The sequence below is a fragment of the Haliotis rubra genome, unplaced genomic scaffold, assembly GCF_003918875.1.
Source record: "Haliotis rubra isolate DU_JTF1 unplaced genomic scaffold, ASM391887v1 Scf984, whole genome shotgun sequence".
In the NCBI taxonomy this organism is placed as follows: Eukaryota; Metazoa; Mollusca; class Gastropoda; order Lepetellida; family Haliotidae; genus Haliotis; species Haliotis rubra.
In genome coordinates, this window is record NW_025767728.1 from 225168 (window position 1) to 241132 (window position 15965).

Consider the following 15965-nt stretch of genomic DNA (forward strand, 5'->3'; position numbering starts at 1 on the left):
TGGGAGAAGTCCCATTCGCTGTCTGGGCTGCGTGTAGAGGGGGCGAGGGCCCTGAGCTGATGATGAGCCTTACCAGCCTGACTGTTCCAGGATCATCCGAACCCTTTTTGCTGCTTTTTCATCTTTAATCAGTAAAAGAAATTCCTACTAAAGATCCCCAAAAGAAAAAAATAGAAGCAAGCATTACACATTGCATATCAATATTCTATTGTGTGTGAGTATGATCCGCTATTTTTTTAAAAATGCATTATTAACACAACTCCTTTCAATATTATTGAGCCACTTTCCCATGACGCACTTCTACTTAAGTTAAGTAGGTTTGTTAAAGTGTTAATTTCATGTTCATGTTATCATATCTGTTTAGACCTTGCGAAACTTGAACCGATTACAATTGAGATATAGCCTATCATATAATTCCATAACATATCGCATTTGAAAATCAATATTTTCTGATAAACAACTCCCGATTGTCGTGACTAAGTTAAACCGTCAGACACGCGTGTTTGTCTTTCCCCTGGTCTGGGAGACCATAATGTATTGAACCGTCAGACACGCGTGTTTGTCTTTCCCCTGGTCTGGGAGACCATAATGTATTGACCCGTCAGACACGCGTGTTTGTCTTTCCCCTGGTCTGGGAGACCATAATGTATTGAACCGTCAGACACGCGTGTTTGTCTTTCCCCTGGTCTGGGAGACCATAATGTATTGAACCGTCAGACACGCGTGTTTTGTCTTTCCCTGGTCTGGGAGACCATAATGTATTGAACCGTCAGACACGCGTGTTTGTCTTTCCCCTGGTCTGGGAGACCATAATGTATTGAACCGTCAGACACGCGTGTTTGTCTTTCCCCTGGTCTGGGAGACCATAATGTATTGAACCGTCAGACACGCGTGTTTGTCTTTCCCCTGGTCTGGGAGACCATAATGTATGGTCTTTGTGCATAAGGTGAAATAAATGTGAAAAGTTTATCTCTCCAATTTTTTTTTAGTATGGCTATGTAATTGTTATATTATTGTTATATTATATTATATACTCTCTTAAGAAATTATAGGAGTGAGTGAGTTTAGTTTTATGCCGCTATTAGCAATATTCCAGAAATACCCCAATACAGCAATGTACCCATGTGGGAAATCGAACCCGTGTCTTGTCCAACAAACGCTTTAACCACTAGGCTACCCCACCGCCCTTACTATGTTTATAACGAATGCTCTATGACGAACTGACGGATATGGCGAACTTGGTGGGGTTTATGCAAGGCCACTTGCAGTATGCCTTTGCTGAGCTACGGTTATAACTAGAATTTATTGGTCCTTTTCATTATAACAGTACTTTACTTATTATTCCACTAACACCATGGATTAGTGTGTGGTAATGTAGCCGTCATCTTTTACACAAACACAGATGCACATGGCAACACCCCTTTATTCAGGATTGAGGTGCTTCGAGCAAAAATCTGGATAAATACAAAAAAATAATGAAACCTGATTATGAATTGACACTGAAATTTGCATATGAAGACGTCCTAAACTTTAACTGCCAGGAAGTAGAATGGCTTCACCGGAATTAAGCACTAGGCCAGCATTGGTTACAAGGCTCTGGGAAGAGTATAATGAAAAAATCACATTGCTGATTATTCAGACACAACCCCAGACTCTACGGATCAAACATTAGATGGATCATTAGAGTTCAAAGAGGGAAAAGACGGAGAGGGTTAAGACCGAGAGGGACAAGACGGAGGGGTTAAGACCGAGAGAGACACGACGGAGGGGTTAAAACCGAGAGGGACAAGAAGGAGAAGGTTAAGACCGAGAGGGACAAGACGGAGAGGGTTAAGACCCAGAGTGACAAAACGGAGAGGGTTAAGACAGAGAGGGTTAGACGGAGAGGGTTAACACTAAGAAGGGTAATACTGAGAGGGATAAGACTGAGAGGGTTAAGACAGAGAGGGTTAGACGGAGAGGGTTAACACTAAGAGGGGTAATACTGAGAGGGATAAGACTGAGAGGGTTAAGACAGAGAGGGTTAGACGGAGAGGGTTAAGACGGAGAGGGTTAGACGGAGAGGGATAAGACGGAGAGGGATAAGACAGAGAGGGATAAGACAGAGAGGGTTAGACGGAGAGGGTTAACACTAAGAGGGTAATACTGAGAGGGATAAGACTGAGAGGGTTAAGACCGAGAGGGTTAGACGGAGAGGGTTAACACTAAGAGGGGTAATACTGAGAGGGATAAGACTGAGAGGGATAAGACAGAGAGGGTTAGACGGAGAGGGTTAACACTAAGAGGGGTAATACTGAGAGGGATAAGACTGAGAGGGATAAGACAGAGAGTGTTAAGACGGAGGGGGTTAAGACGGAGAGGGTTAAGACAGAGAGGGATAAGACAGAGAGGGATAAGACAGAGAGTGTTAAGACGGAGAGGGTTAACACTAAGAGGGGTAATACTGAGAGGGATAAGACTGAGAGGGATAAGACAGAGAGTGTTAAGACGGAGGGGGTTAAGACGGAGAGGGTTAAGACAGAGAGGGTTAAGACATAGAGTGTTAAGACAGAGAGTGTTAAGACGGAGAGTGTTAAGACTGAGAGTGTTAAGACTGAGAGGGTTAAGACAGAGAGTGTTAAGACAGAGAGGGTTAAGACGGAGAGGGTTAAGACAGAGAGGGTTAAGACGGTTACGGTTGAGACAGAGGGGGATAAGACGGAGAGTGTTAAGACTGAGAGGGTTAAGAGAGAGAGTGTTAAGACAGAGAGGGTTAAGACAGAGAGGGTTAAGACAGAGAGGGTTAAGACAGAGAGTGTTAAGACAGAGAGTGTTAAGACGGAGTGTTAAGACAGAGAGGGTTAAGACAGAGAGGGTTAAGACAGAGAGTGTTAAGACAGAGAGTGTTAAGACGGAGAGGGTTAAGACGGAGAGGGTTAAACAGAGGGGGTTAAAACAGACAGAGTTTAGACAGAGAGTGTCAAGACAGAGAGTTTTCAGACAGAGAGTGTTAAGACGGAGAGGGTTAAGACGGAGAGAGTTAAGACTGAGAGGGATAAAACGGAGAGTGTTAAGACGAGAGGGTTAAGACAGAGAGGGTTAAGAGAGAGGGTTAAGACAGAGAGGGTTAAGACCGAGGACAAGACTGGTTAAGCTCCAGCGATGAAGATTGTCCCAAGGTTAGACACGACTATGCTTTGCTCATTGACGTGAATGCCTGTGTATGGGAGTTTTCGTTCACGATCTGCCATTGTCCAATCCAGGGCCCGGTGATCCTTGTATCAAACTCCTCTGTCGTTTTCACCTGGAAAAAGATACGCGTGTGCTCGTTGAACTGGGCTCTTATCACATTATAACACAGTTTAATTAAATATGGAAGAGACGTTTGTTTACCTTAGGTGAAGTTTTGACAATATACTCGAGGAATTAGTCGTCACGATATGACACTGTTGATATTATTGCAGCACATTCCGATTAAGACATTAATTAGATGGTATGGACCATCCATCTCCTGTGAACGTATGGTTACCTGGAAAAGGATACACATGTGCTCGTTGAACCGGGCTCTTATCATATAAGGAAAAAGGATAATCAGAAAAAAATCCATTTGGTAAGAGATGTCTGTTTAGCTTATGCGGAGTTTTATGACAATTTAATCGATGCATCACCCGTCACCTGACACTGTTCATATTATTGCTGCACATTCCGATTTTGACATTAAACAGATGGTACTGTTATAACGCCCATTTCGTGTGCACGTGTAGTAATATCATGAGACAGCACCAATATAGTATTTAACATCATTGGGGAGAGGGGCTGCCTCCGTGGCCTGGTGAACTTAGCGTCTTGAATAGGTCACTCAAGACCAATATACTGACTCTAACCGTCCAGTCGTTGTTTGATACATTCAAAACAGTGCGCCAGTCAGAACAACAAGAAGTATTATTTGTAATTGCGCCTTTTAAGATAAAGGGTGAGGGAACGAAGTGGCCGCATTTTGGCCCTCTGGTCAGACGCTAAATCATCCATGGAGAAAGTCAATAGTTGTCTGTTTCTTATGACAGTGGGAAGGTGCTATGGTTACGTCCGGTCAATGCTTTGGATTCACAGCATCACCCTGACGCAAGGCCGTGATTCTATGTAGCCAGTCAGTATGTTTCATAGCTTGATAGTTTAAAGCTGACATAACAGCAGACGTGAACTGTTCCTAAAGATACCCTCCGATTGGTAAACAACTCAAATGCGGTTAGGACCTGTTTCTTTCATAAATGATAGATTTAACTTAAGTACTGTGACGGAATCTTCTGTTCCTGAACCTCTTTTCGTAGCATATATAGCTCTCAACCTTTGAAGGATAATCAGAGTAGCCCGATGTATTTGACGATACAATTTTCAGGATGTAACAATACAACTGACATTTGAATAATCAGTTTGTTGTAAAGGGAAAACATAAAAGTCCCGAGCAAAAACAAATGATATGCCATCCCTTACAAGAATTGCAGATTCGATATCATCTGCCAACCCCTTGAAGTCACTCGTGAAGGTTAGAATCAGAATTGGTCTTCAGTAACCCATGCTTGTCGTAAGAGGCGACTAACGGGATCGGGTGGTCAGACTCGCTGAGTTGGTTGACACATGTCATCACATCATTGTTGCGTAGATCGATGTTCATACTGTTGCCCACTGGATTGCCTGGCCCAGACTCGATTATTTACAGACCGCCGCCAAATAGCTGGAATGTTGTTTAGTGTGGTGTTAAACAAGAAACAAACCTCTTTGAAGTACTTCTTCTGCCAGACTTCTTTCCGGTCAACAGACAGAAATTTGTCCCAGTCAGGCTTTACGTTGGGGTTGGACGATGACCGAAACACGACGCCATCTTGGATGTTGTAGAATCCCATGTTATGGAATGGAGACTGCCACCGAAGATCGATACTCCATCTGATGTCGTTTGACAAGTTGACGCCGCTGAAACGGAAATATCACATACGCAAATACTTATCTGTACCTCCAGAATGCGTGACTAGTCGACTATCTGAATTGTTTTGGGTTTTTTTTTGTTTTTTGTTTGGGTTTTGCTAAACGCCTTAGTCGTCTCTTAAGAAAAGCATGGGTTGCTAAATATCACTTCTCACTCATTCCTTCACGGCTACAGAAGATTATACATATATATACAATCTTGAATGCAGTTTGGAGGTCTCAGAATCAAAACTTTATTAGACATCTATCTTTTGTTGTGAGCTCTTTGTGACGTGGGTATGTGTGACAAGGGCATGTGTGACGAGGGTACTTGTGACGAGGCTTTGCGTGACATGTTTCAACATTCCGAATATACTGCCACCCTGCTTACCGTATGAACAAACGGCTTCAGAAGACGAGAAAACTGTTCACATGTTCTTTAAACAAATACATATTTTACTGTCACCTTCTATGTGGAGTAAGGTTGTGAAAGAGAATAAATCCGCCATAGGGCACTGGTTCCACAAAAACATCTTTCTTGATGTCAACGCCTGAAGAGAAAACAACAAACAAACACATATTCACTTCGGAAATACATATGTTGTTAGGATCACAAAGGTTTTGGTTTTCAAAGATGGTATACTTCTATTCCAAGGATGGTATACTTCTATTCCAAGGATGGTATAATTCTATTCCAAGGTTGGTATACTTCTATTCCAAGGATGGTATAATTTCCAAGGATGGTTATTAATCTATTCCAAGGATGGTATTAATCTATTCCAAGAATGGTATAATTATATTCCACGGTTGGTATAATTTTATACCACCGACAACTGTCACTTCGACCTCAACGACGTCTTAATGAACTAACTTCGCAGTGATGATCTGGTGGTGTTAAACAATATTCACTCACTTACAATGGAACGTTGTGACGTCATAAAGCAATGGGTGATGTCATTTGTTTACATGGATGGAATAAGACAGAGACGAACACGAAATCCAAAGAAAGAACAATATAACTACCCAATTCCTTGACCATGGTCTCTTCTTCGAGCGTAATGTACCACGTGTTGGCATGGCAACAGGTATGACGAGCCACCCGTCCATCCACGTGACCAAATTTCACCATCTGAAAGTGCATTATGTCAGTCTTCTACTGTTTGTACCTTGTTTCGTAAGTCAGTTGAAAGTTCAACAAAATATGAGGCCATTCTATTTAACATGAAATGTTAATTGAAAATGTCTCATGTAGAGAAAAGAAGGTTAGGAGCTTGACAGTATTAGGGAGGCGGTGACTTGGACTGTGTCTACAATTTGTTCCAGAATGAAACAAAAACACAATTTGTCTTCAGGTTAAACAAGCATGAAAACAGAAATATTGATATGAACATTGTCGGATATCTATAAATGTTTGATATACAATTCGCCAATATACGCGTTTCCTATTGGACTAGATGCCAATAACCGGACTGCTACGCTAACGTTTATATGTGTTCATCACATGTTAACCTTCTTCAGGAATGCTACACTAACGTTATATGTGTTGATCAAATGTTAACCTTCTTCAGGAATGCTACACTGACGTTATATGAGTTGATCACATGTTAACCTTCTTCAGGAATGCTACACTAACGTTCATATGTATCGGACATATGTTAACCTTCTTCGGGAATGCTACACTAACGTTTATATGTGTCGGGTACAAGTTAACCTTCTTCAGGACTGCTACACTAACGTTTATATGTATCGGGCACAAGTAAACCTTCTTCAGGACTGCTACACTAACGTTTATATGTGTCGGGCTCATGTTAACCTTCTTCAGGAATGCTACACTAACGTTTATATGTATCGGCCACATGTTAACCTTCTTCAGGATTCTTAAACCTTGTTTATATGTGTCGGGCTCATGTTAACCTTCTTTAGGACTGCTACAATAACGTTTATATGTGTTGATCACATGTAAACCTTCTTCAGGACTGCTACACTAACGTTTATATGTGTCGGGCACATGCTAACCTTCTTCAGGACTGCTACAATAACGTTTATATGTGTCGGGCACATGTTAACCTTCTTCAGGATTGCTACAATAACGTTTATATGTGTCGGGCTCATGTTAACCTTCTTCAGGATTGTTAAACCTTGTTTATATGTGTCGGGCTCATGTTAACCTTCTTCAGGACTGCTACACTAACGTTTATATGTGTCGGGCACATGTTAACCTTCTTCAGGAATGCTACACTAACGTTTATATGTGTCGGGCACATGCTAACCTTCTTCAGGACTGCTACACTAACGTTTATATATGTCGGCTCATGTTAACCTTCTTCAGGACTGCTACACTAACGTTTATATGTGTCGGGCACATGTTAACCTTCTTCAGGAATGCTACACTAACGTTTATATATGTCGGCTCATGTTAACCTTCTTCAGGACTGCTACACTAACGTTTATATGTGTCGGGCACATGTTAACCTTCTTCAGGATTGTTAAACATTGTTCATATGTGTCGTGCTCATGTTAACCTTCTTCAGGACTGCTACACTAACGTTCATATGTCTCGGACATATGTTAACCTTCTTCAGGAATGCTACGCTAACGTTTATATGTGTCGGGTACAAGTTAACCTTCTTCAGGACTGCTACACTAACGTTTTATATATGTGTCGGGCTCATAACGTTAACCTTAACCTCCTTCAGGACTGCTACACTAACGTTTATATATCGTATCAACTTAACCTTCTTCAGGATTGTTAAACCTTGTTCATATTACAGGACTTGCTACACTAACGTTCATATGTCTGTGAATGCTCGCGTTTATATGTGTCGGTTAACCTTCTTCAGGAATGCTACACTAACGTTTATATGTGTCGGCTCATGTTAACCTTCTTCAGGAACCTTCTTGCTACACTAACGTTTATATGTGTCGGGCTCATGTTAACCTTCTTCAGGACTGCTACACTAACGTTTATATGTGTCGGGCTCATGTTAACCTTCTTCAGGACTGCTACACTAACGGTATATGTGTCGGGCACATGTTAACCTTCTTCAGGACTGCTACACTAACGTTTATATGTGTCGGGCTCATGTTAACCTTCTTCAGGAATGCTACACTAACGTTTATATGTGTCGGGCTCATGTTAACCTTCTTCAGGAATGCTACACTAACGTTTATATGTGTCGGGCACATGTTAACCTTCTTCAGGACTGCTACACTAACGGTATATGTGTCGGGTACATGTTAACCTTCTTCAGGACTGCTACAATAACGTTTATATGTGTTGATCACATGTTAACGTTCTCCAGGATTGCTACACTAACGTTTATATGTGTCGGGCACATGTTCACGTTCTTACAGGTTTTAGTGGGTTTTTTCCAGAAGTAACAAAGACACAGATGAAATACATTCACAATATTGGGGCACCCCCGAGAGTTCTCTTTACGAATAAATAAAGAATCGTCGTTTATGACCATTTAAGACAATCCAGTGATTGATATTAAGAACCCTGAACCACGGCGTCGGGGTCGACATGTTATCAAGTACACCACCACCCGACCCGTGAAGTCGCTTCATACCAGCCTGCAAGGTGTGTGAGTGAGTGAGTTGGGTTTTACGCCGCTTTTAGTGCTTTTTGCCCGCAATATCACGGGCTGCCAGAAATTCGCTTCACACATTGTTCCAATTTGGGGAATCGAACCCGGGTCTTCCGCGTGACGATCGAACGGCTTTAACCACTAGGCTACCCCACCACCCTAGCCTGCAGGGAACCACTTCTAAGCTAGAAGCCTCACGTATCACCAGTTAGTCTGTTAAAGGCAGTGTCCGGATTCACGAGGTGTCACGGTATAGGCGCACAGAAAAGGCACATGAAGATTTTCTGTCACGATAGTTTGCTGCTTGGTTCAATGCAAGCTACATGTTCTATAGTATACCTGCATGCAGCCATTTTCAGGTGTAGCATCCAGGAATGGTATCCACGCTGTTGGAATGAGGTGGTCGTAGGACTCGTTGCTGAAGTAACCACTATCTGGAAACATCTCAATAGGTTTTATATGTGAATAACACACATAAGGGTTTTTGTGGGACTATCTAAGCAGCCTGGATTCGATAATAGCAAGAAATAAGAATAATTTTGCTTCCTTAAAGCATTTTCACATTCATTCATTCTGACATGTAGGACCCGTTTACATAGTGATGTAATTTATCTGCCAATTGACACGGATCAATATCGTTGGGAGTGTAGTAAATCAACTGTACCTTAAACCCGCACAAAGTCCTTTTAACCAATACAATGTAATTTAATCCACACAATGTCTTTTAATCCTTGAAAGGTCTTTTAAACCCACAAATGGACCTTTAAACCCACGGAATGACTTTAAACCTATACAGTGTCCTTTAAATCCAGACAAGGTCCTTGGAATCCAAACAAGGTCCTTTTAACCCATATTTGTTCTTTAAACCCACACACCGTCCTCTCCAAACTCACCCTGGTGCCACGGGATCGCTCCAATCTTGCTCTCTGGGGTTTTGGTCCTGAGGTTCCACGTGGGATGCCCAGCGATGTCCGGACCAATCAGTTGTTCAATCATGTTCAACATGCGCTCGTTGCTCCAAACGTTCATGAATGCCTTTGAGAATAGGGAATGAATGCATAGACAGGAATGTGTTCCGAGTGATCCCTTGCATAGCTCCCCGTGACTCATGTTCAGTGGCAATGGCATTCTCTTCCCACAGAGGTTATTTGTCATATCTTCCTACGAACCTCTGTTCTAATACGGCCATATTTCCCAGTTCTCGTAAAATCCCCTAGCGGCAAAAGATCGCAACACGAATTATCTCCCTTCTTTCTATCCAATCAGAACACGTGTTACATCGACTTAGATTCAACTTGACGAACACAAGCAAATGTGGGGCCACAAATATCCCCCCCATCTGCCGGGGACTTGTGTTGATGTTACACACAAGACGTTTAATGGCTAGCTTGTCCGTTGTCAACGAGGGCGATGGAGAAGCCACTGATCCGCCATAACATGACTGAGTTCTGTCTAGAAGAAACGTTTGCGCATCGCGCAGGGGAAGAGGTTTAGTTTTCTCGAAGCATACGGAAATTACCGAGGCCTTGCGAATGATCACTTTTGAAACAACGTCGCTGATTGCACAACTAAATCTGATTGCCTCCAATCACAAGTCTTGAACGCTCACACCATGAAAGGGCCGTATTAGAACAGAGGTTACGTAGGAAGATATGACAGGAGTAACCTCTGTGGGAAGAGAATGTGGCAATGGTGCTTAGCTAACAATGATCCATCCGGTTACTTTGAGACTGTAGCTAGTATTCTCATTATGTCTCTTTAACCAGGTAACAGTAATAATCCTCAATAGCCTCAATCGAACATAGCGTCACTTTACAATATGTGAGTGAGTGAGTGAGTTTAGTTTTACGCCGCTTTTAGCAATATTCCTGCAATATCACGGGGGAGTACACCAGAAATGGGTTTCACACATTGTACCCATTAGGGGAATCGAACCCGGGCCTTCGGCGTGACGAGCGAACGCTTTAACCCCCAGGCTACCCCACCCTTTACAATATCTTCCAGATGACGTTGAAGATGGGGAGTCGGGTGGACTATCCCTTTGAACGACTTTCTTAAAAGTTTTAGGATGCAGTATCAGGGGGATGTTGAGTTCGACAGCTACGACATTGGTTTGATGCTACGATGTACGGTGGCATAATAGGGTCATCTGTTTTTGGGTTTTTTTCTTGAAATTTCAAGATGTCGATCTAAAATTTCAAGTTAATTAGTTGAAATTTCAAGTTAATAAGTTAATAAAAATCTTGAAATTTCAAGTTTTTACGTTAGTGGTATGTTGAAATTTCAACATATTAACTTGACATTTCGACATAGTATCTTGAAATTTCAAGATTTTTTACGCGATCATTAAGTTGAAATTCGAAATAAAATTTCTTGAAATTTCAACTTATTAACTTGAAATTTCAAGATCGACATCTTGAAATTTCAACTTACAATCTTGAAATTTAAAGTTGCTACTTGAAATTTCAAGAAAACACAATAAAAAACAGATGGCCTATTATGCCACCGTAACGATGTCTGTGAATGCCTTAATATCTTTCCCGTCTGGTTTAAATGTTAGCGGGCTACATGTATACATGTTCATGTTACTGGCAAATGTTTTACAGAGTAGGTTTAATCCGGACATGTGATATTCCGGAAGATTTCTTTGAGAACTGCTCCGTTCGGAATAATATGACTTCACTACCGATGGTTCAAAATACCTTTGGTAGTTTCTGGTGTTTAAAGAGAAGGATATTGGAGCCGGGGAACTCTTTCTCCAGCATAGTGAGTCTCTGGAATACGCCATAGTCTTCATACAGATCTGGAACAGAAACAGACATTACAGTAACACTGCAGGGGTCTATTTAGTCCCGGTGTTTGGACATTTCTACAGTGACATTAATAAACAAATAGAAACACAAAGTGAATGGCATCATTATAAGTCGTAAATTTATGCATACAAAAATAGTGAATATTAAATAATGTGATGACCATTTTATTGATTTATAAATAGATAGTTATGGTTATGGAAATGGTTTTCAAGGCTGTATTTACAATCGCCAAAACACAGTTCTGGCAAAATGCAGTTCACAAACAATGCAAATAGGCCAACAGGTTAGCGCGGTCTGCAAGTGCAAAACGAACGCAAGGAATTTTAAAGCAAAGGTGAGGGAAAATTTGCATTTGCGCTCTTTTGTGAAGACAGAAAGCACAAACCGGAGATGGTTACTCTGTCATTTTGTCTAACACGATTCGGATATTTATGGTTTTATATATTGTTGGTCGCTAAATGTCTCTTGATTTTCATTTACGACTGCCGAAAAATGACGACGTTGTGAAAAATGGCGACCTCGTGAACAGGAAGTACAGCAACAACGCATATTTGTCGTGTGAAGACACACGATGGAACCTTCTGTTACTTTTCGAAAACTCAATTGTTCATGCGTTCTACCAAAGGAAATGCGTTCAGACATTGGTCATTTTGTACACGCACGTTCTGGGCTCCTGCAGATATAAATTTAAATGTTATAAGTTCCACGGGGCCACTGTGAGATATTAAGATAGGTTGGTTTGTTGTTTTACGCCGCACCCAGCAATATTCCAGCTATATGGCGGCGGTCTGTAAAATATCGAGTCTGGAACAGACAATCCAATGATCAACAGCATGAGCATCGATCTACGCAATTGGGATACGATGACATGTGTCAACCAAGTGAGCAAACCTGATCACCCGATCCCGTTAGACGCCTCATACGACAAGCATGGGTTGCTGAAGACCAATTCTAACCCGGATCTTCAAGGGTTGAGATAATAAGCCACACTAATTAATGGTCGCGGACACGGTCTCAGGAAAATACATGAAAATATATTAAAATATACAACGGTTGCCCTGTTCGCATTTCTTGGATACATGCTCGTGTACATGCATAAGACCGCCTCCGTGCTGTAGTGGTTAGAACGTCTGCCTGGAGAGCGGAAGGTCGCGGGTTCGATCCCGGCCACGTCATACCAAACGACGTTAAAATATGGTACTTGTTGGTCCCTGCCTCGCGCTCGGAATTATTGGGTTAAAAAAAGGAGTCAGTATAATGTGTCTGAGTGGGGTGTTCCTGCTTAACTGCGGCATGGTATCTCAGTGAGCTAGCACTATAAAACCAGCTTCAGTCTGGGCTAGTACAGGCAGCCACACATACACACGCATGCACGTCGTCATATGAGCGAAATATTCTCAAGTACGACGTTAAACCCAATTTCACCACACCTCATGTATATGCATAAATTCTGTTCTGTCTATTTCAAACAATGTCATGATAAAGACGTGTTCAAGGGTAACTTACAGCCCAAAATCCGAAGTGGCTACAACAACTGATTTAAGGTATTGTTAAAGACAAGGTCATTGTAACAGCTGGGAATGTTTCATTACAACATTTGTATTTAGAGACGACAATATGTCAGCGGAGATAAGACGGATGGGAGAGCTGTGTAGACTGCCATCTGTTCCACTGAAAGGCGATGCCAACACTGATTTTCAGTTGTCCATGTACATTATTTTTACTGCTCCTTTGCCCATTACATCAGCTGGAATCAGTTTCTGAGGATAGTCAAGCTTGGCATTGTTTGCACTGACGTTTCATATTTAAATTGACATTAAACGTTGACAGTTTTTTTGTTTAACGTCGCACTCACCAATATACACGCTACAGGGTGGCGGTCTGTAAATAATGTCATTTGGACCAGACAATCCAATGATCAACATCATGAGCATCGTTCTTCGCAACTGGGATACGATGACATGTGTGAACCAAGTCAGCGATTAACCTGTTAATCTCGTACGTCAAGCATGGGTTGGTGAAGATCAATTCTAACCTGGATCTTCACGGGTAGTAATTAAAGGTAATGTTTAAATGTTCTGTCGTCACGCTGAAAATCCGGTGTCAATTCCCCATATCTACGGGTATTCTATGTGAAGCCTATTTCTTGTATCCGTGGTGATATTGCTGGGATATCGATAGAAGCGGTGTAAAACAATACTCATTCACTCATCGGAAACTTAACATCCGTCACAATCAGTCATAAGAGCGTTGCGTCTAGAATAAGCAAAGTGTTTACTAACGTTGAATTTTTCCGGATTTGTACAGTTTCTGGGCAAGATTGTCCACCATCCTCTCCACGGCATCACGACAGGGCTCTCCTCGGCAGTCCCTCACGACGATGTAGCCCTGCGTAACACATCCTTCAACTCATATTGCATTCTTTTCGTTGAAAGCACAGGTCCAAAATGGTCAGGTTTGTAATTATCTGTAAAATATACTACCCATCAAAAGTTTAGACTCGCCCCTGTAAGTGTAGCCACTTACTTCAGTCAGCTGATCTAAACTAGATTTGGCAAAATATTCCATACTGTTTGAAGGTTCTGTTTACACATGAACTCACGTATTGTAAAACGAATTAGTAACGTTGAAAAGATTATTGTCATGAGTTCAATAAATGATGAAACTCAGTGAAAATTGGCGAATTCTTAACGAATCTTAACACCAAAACGCAGCTGTGCACATGCACGATATTTGCACATGCTTTTCAGCAATGTGATGCATGATCCTCGTACAATTCACCTGCATAAATTTTGGAGTTGGTTCCCCCAAGTTAGTGGAGAAATTCATCTTCGATGTGACCGTATATATATTCAAAACATATAGGGAGTGCTTTAAGTGAGTCTAAACCTTTGATGGGTTTTATATAACGCATAGCAAAACATTGAAAAAGATATTTAAATCACATTCTTATTTAAACCACGCTTTGACAATAGCCTATGTTACAATGATATCAGGAGGTTTCATATTCCATCTTTATAATGATTGGTTTGTTTGTTTGTTTGTTTGTTTGTTTGTTTGTTGTTTAACGCCGCACTCAGCATTGTTCAAGCTATATAAAAAATCGAGTCTCGACCAGGAAATCCAGTGATCAACAGCATGAGCATCGATTTACGCAGTTGACATACGATGACATGTGTCAGTCAAGCCAAGTTTGAAATACCGAACTATGGTATGACTGTATGAGCTGTCCTCGTGTTATACCAAAATGTCCTCGAATAGACCTACCTCTTTGAAAAACTTAACAATGTCCTCATAAGGGAGTTGTCCCTGTTTCCGCTCCTTGACAGGGGGTGGCGGGGTGTTGAAAGGCTCGGGGTAACATTTGTCTGGGAGACCCCGAGGACGGACTGTGTTAGCTGCCATGTCTACAAACGCCTGGCTCTCTGTGAAAGAAGAAGTGAACTGTTTCGTGGAGGACAGACTGAGATAAACACAAGTCAGCTAAAGGTCATGGTCACGTAAAGGTCATAGTCACGTAAAGGTCATGGCCACTGCGATTAAGTAGTTGACGGTCATGAGTTAATACGTGTCGATGCACAATACAACAGCTCAGGCAATAACTGTCGCATATGTCTGTGGATAAGGAAGTTCAACGTCTCTTTGAACAGTATATATCACTGCAACAGGAAAAAAGATCTTACACGTTTTCCAGGTTGGTGAAATCAAAGCATGCACCCCAGACTGGGCCATGAGCCAGATTGCTCTCCCGCTAATTATGCACATGGGAAGATTAGGCACACGCTAAGATGAGAAACTTGGGAAGATGAGGTAAAGGCAAAAGAATTATAAGCATAGGTATATTCTGAAAAGAAAGAATCCTCGTCCTGATGTGCATACAGACAGACAGAGTCAGACATACATGCAGACAGACAGACATGCATGCATACAAACAGACAGACAGACAGACATGCACAGACAGACAACAGACACACACACACACATATATACACACACACACGGACACACACACACGACACACATACATATATACATACATACATACATACAGACAGACAGACAGACATACATTTGTATAGCGCCAATAGCCAGCTCAGCTACTTTGTTTTTTCCCTCGATCATTGGATGTCAATATCAATGGCACAACATATTTTCAATCTCAACTTCCTGGGGACTGTGCAACTCCAGCCATTAGGCGCACCGAGTTAATGTGGCTTTCCCATCCTTACGAGGTACCCATTCACAGCTGGATGGACTGGGACACATAGCCACAGTGTACCACTGATTGTTACATGTATTGTTGTGTCTTCAGGAAGCTATAGGTCGAGTTCATTCTTAATAAGGGTTTGTTTAATGTCTACGCCTGACTCCACAGCATTCCAGCTATATGGCGGCGGTCTGTAAATAGTTCAGTCTAGACCAGATAATCCGGTGATCAACAGCATGAGCATCGATCTACGCAATTGGGGTACGATGACACGTGTCAACCAAGTCAGAGAGTCTCACCACCTGATCCTGATGGATTAATGAAGACCAGTTCTAACCCGAATCTCCGTGTGAAAGCTATATTCATCAGAACGTAATGCAAAACACAGATGAATGTTTACACATATAATTTATTCAC

The 15965-nt window shown here is 41.8% G+C and overlaps 1 protein-coding gene across 1 annotated transcript; it reads right to left on the minus strand.

Annotated features, from left to right (window-relative positions):
• Positions 1–1405: 1405 nt before the first annotated feature.
• On the minus strand, positions 1406–14790 carry LOC124265562. Its single transcript, XM_046700348.1, has 9 exons — positions 14609–14790; positions 13624–13729; positions 11231–11331; positions 9422–9563; positions 8868–8962; positions 5962–6067; positions 5405–5489; positions 4752–4947; positions 1406–3283 (listed from the first exon to the last, which is right to left on the minus strand). The coding sequence occupies exons 1-9, from the start codon at positions 14744–14746 to the stop codon at positions 3170–3172; spliced, it is 1083 nt and encodes a 360-aa protein (XP_046556304.1). The 5' UTR covers positions 14747–14790; the 3' UTR covers positions 1406–3169.
• Between the last annotated feature and the right edge of the window lie 1175 nt (positions 14791–15965).

Excerpts from the sequence above, each read along its gene's own strand:
- LOC124265562 (XM_046700348.1), bottom strand. The coding sequence starts at position 14,746 with ATGGCAGCTAACACAGTCCGTCCTCGGGGTCTCCCAGACAAATGTTAC. Across the intron at positions 9,564-11,230 it reads AACACCAGAAACTACCAAAG|GCATTCATGAACGTTTGGAG; the intron begins GTATTTTGAACC and ends CTATTCTCAAAG. Across the intron at positions 8,963-9,421 it reads AGCGATCCCGTGGCACCAGG|ATAGTGGTTACTTCAGCAAC; the intron begins GTGAGTTTGGAG and ends AGATGTTTCCAG.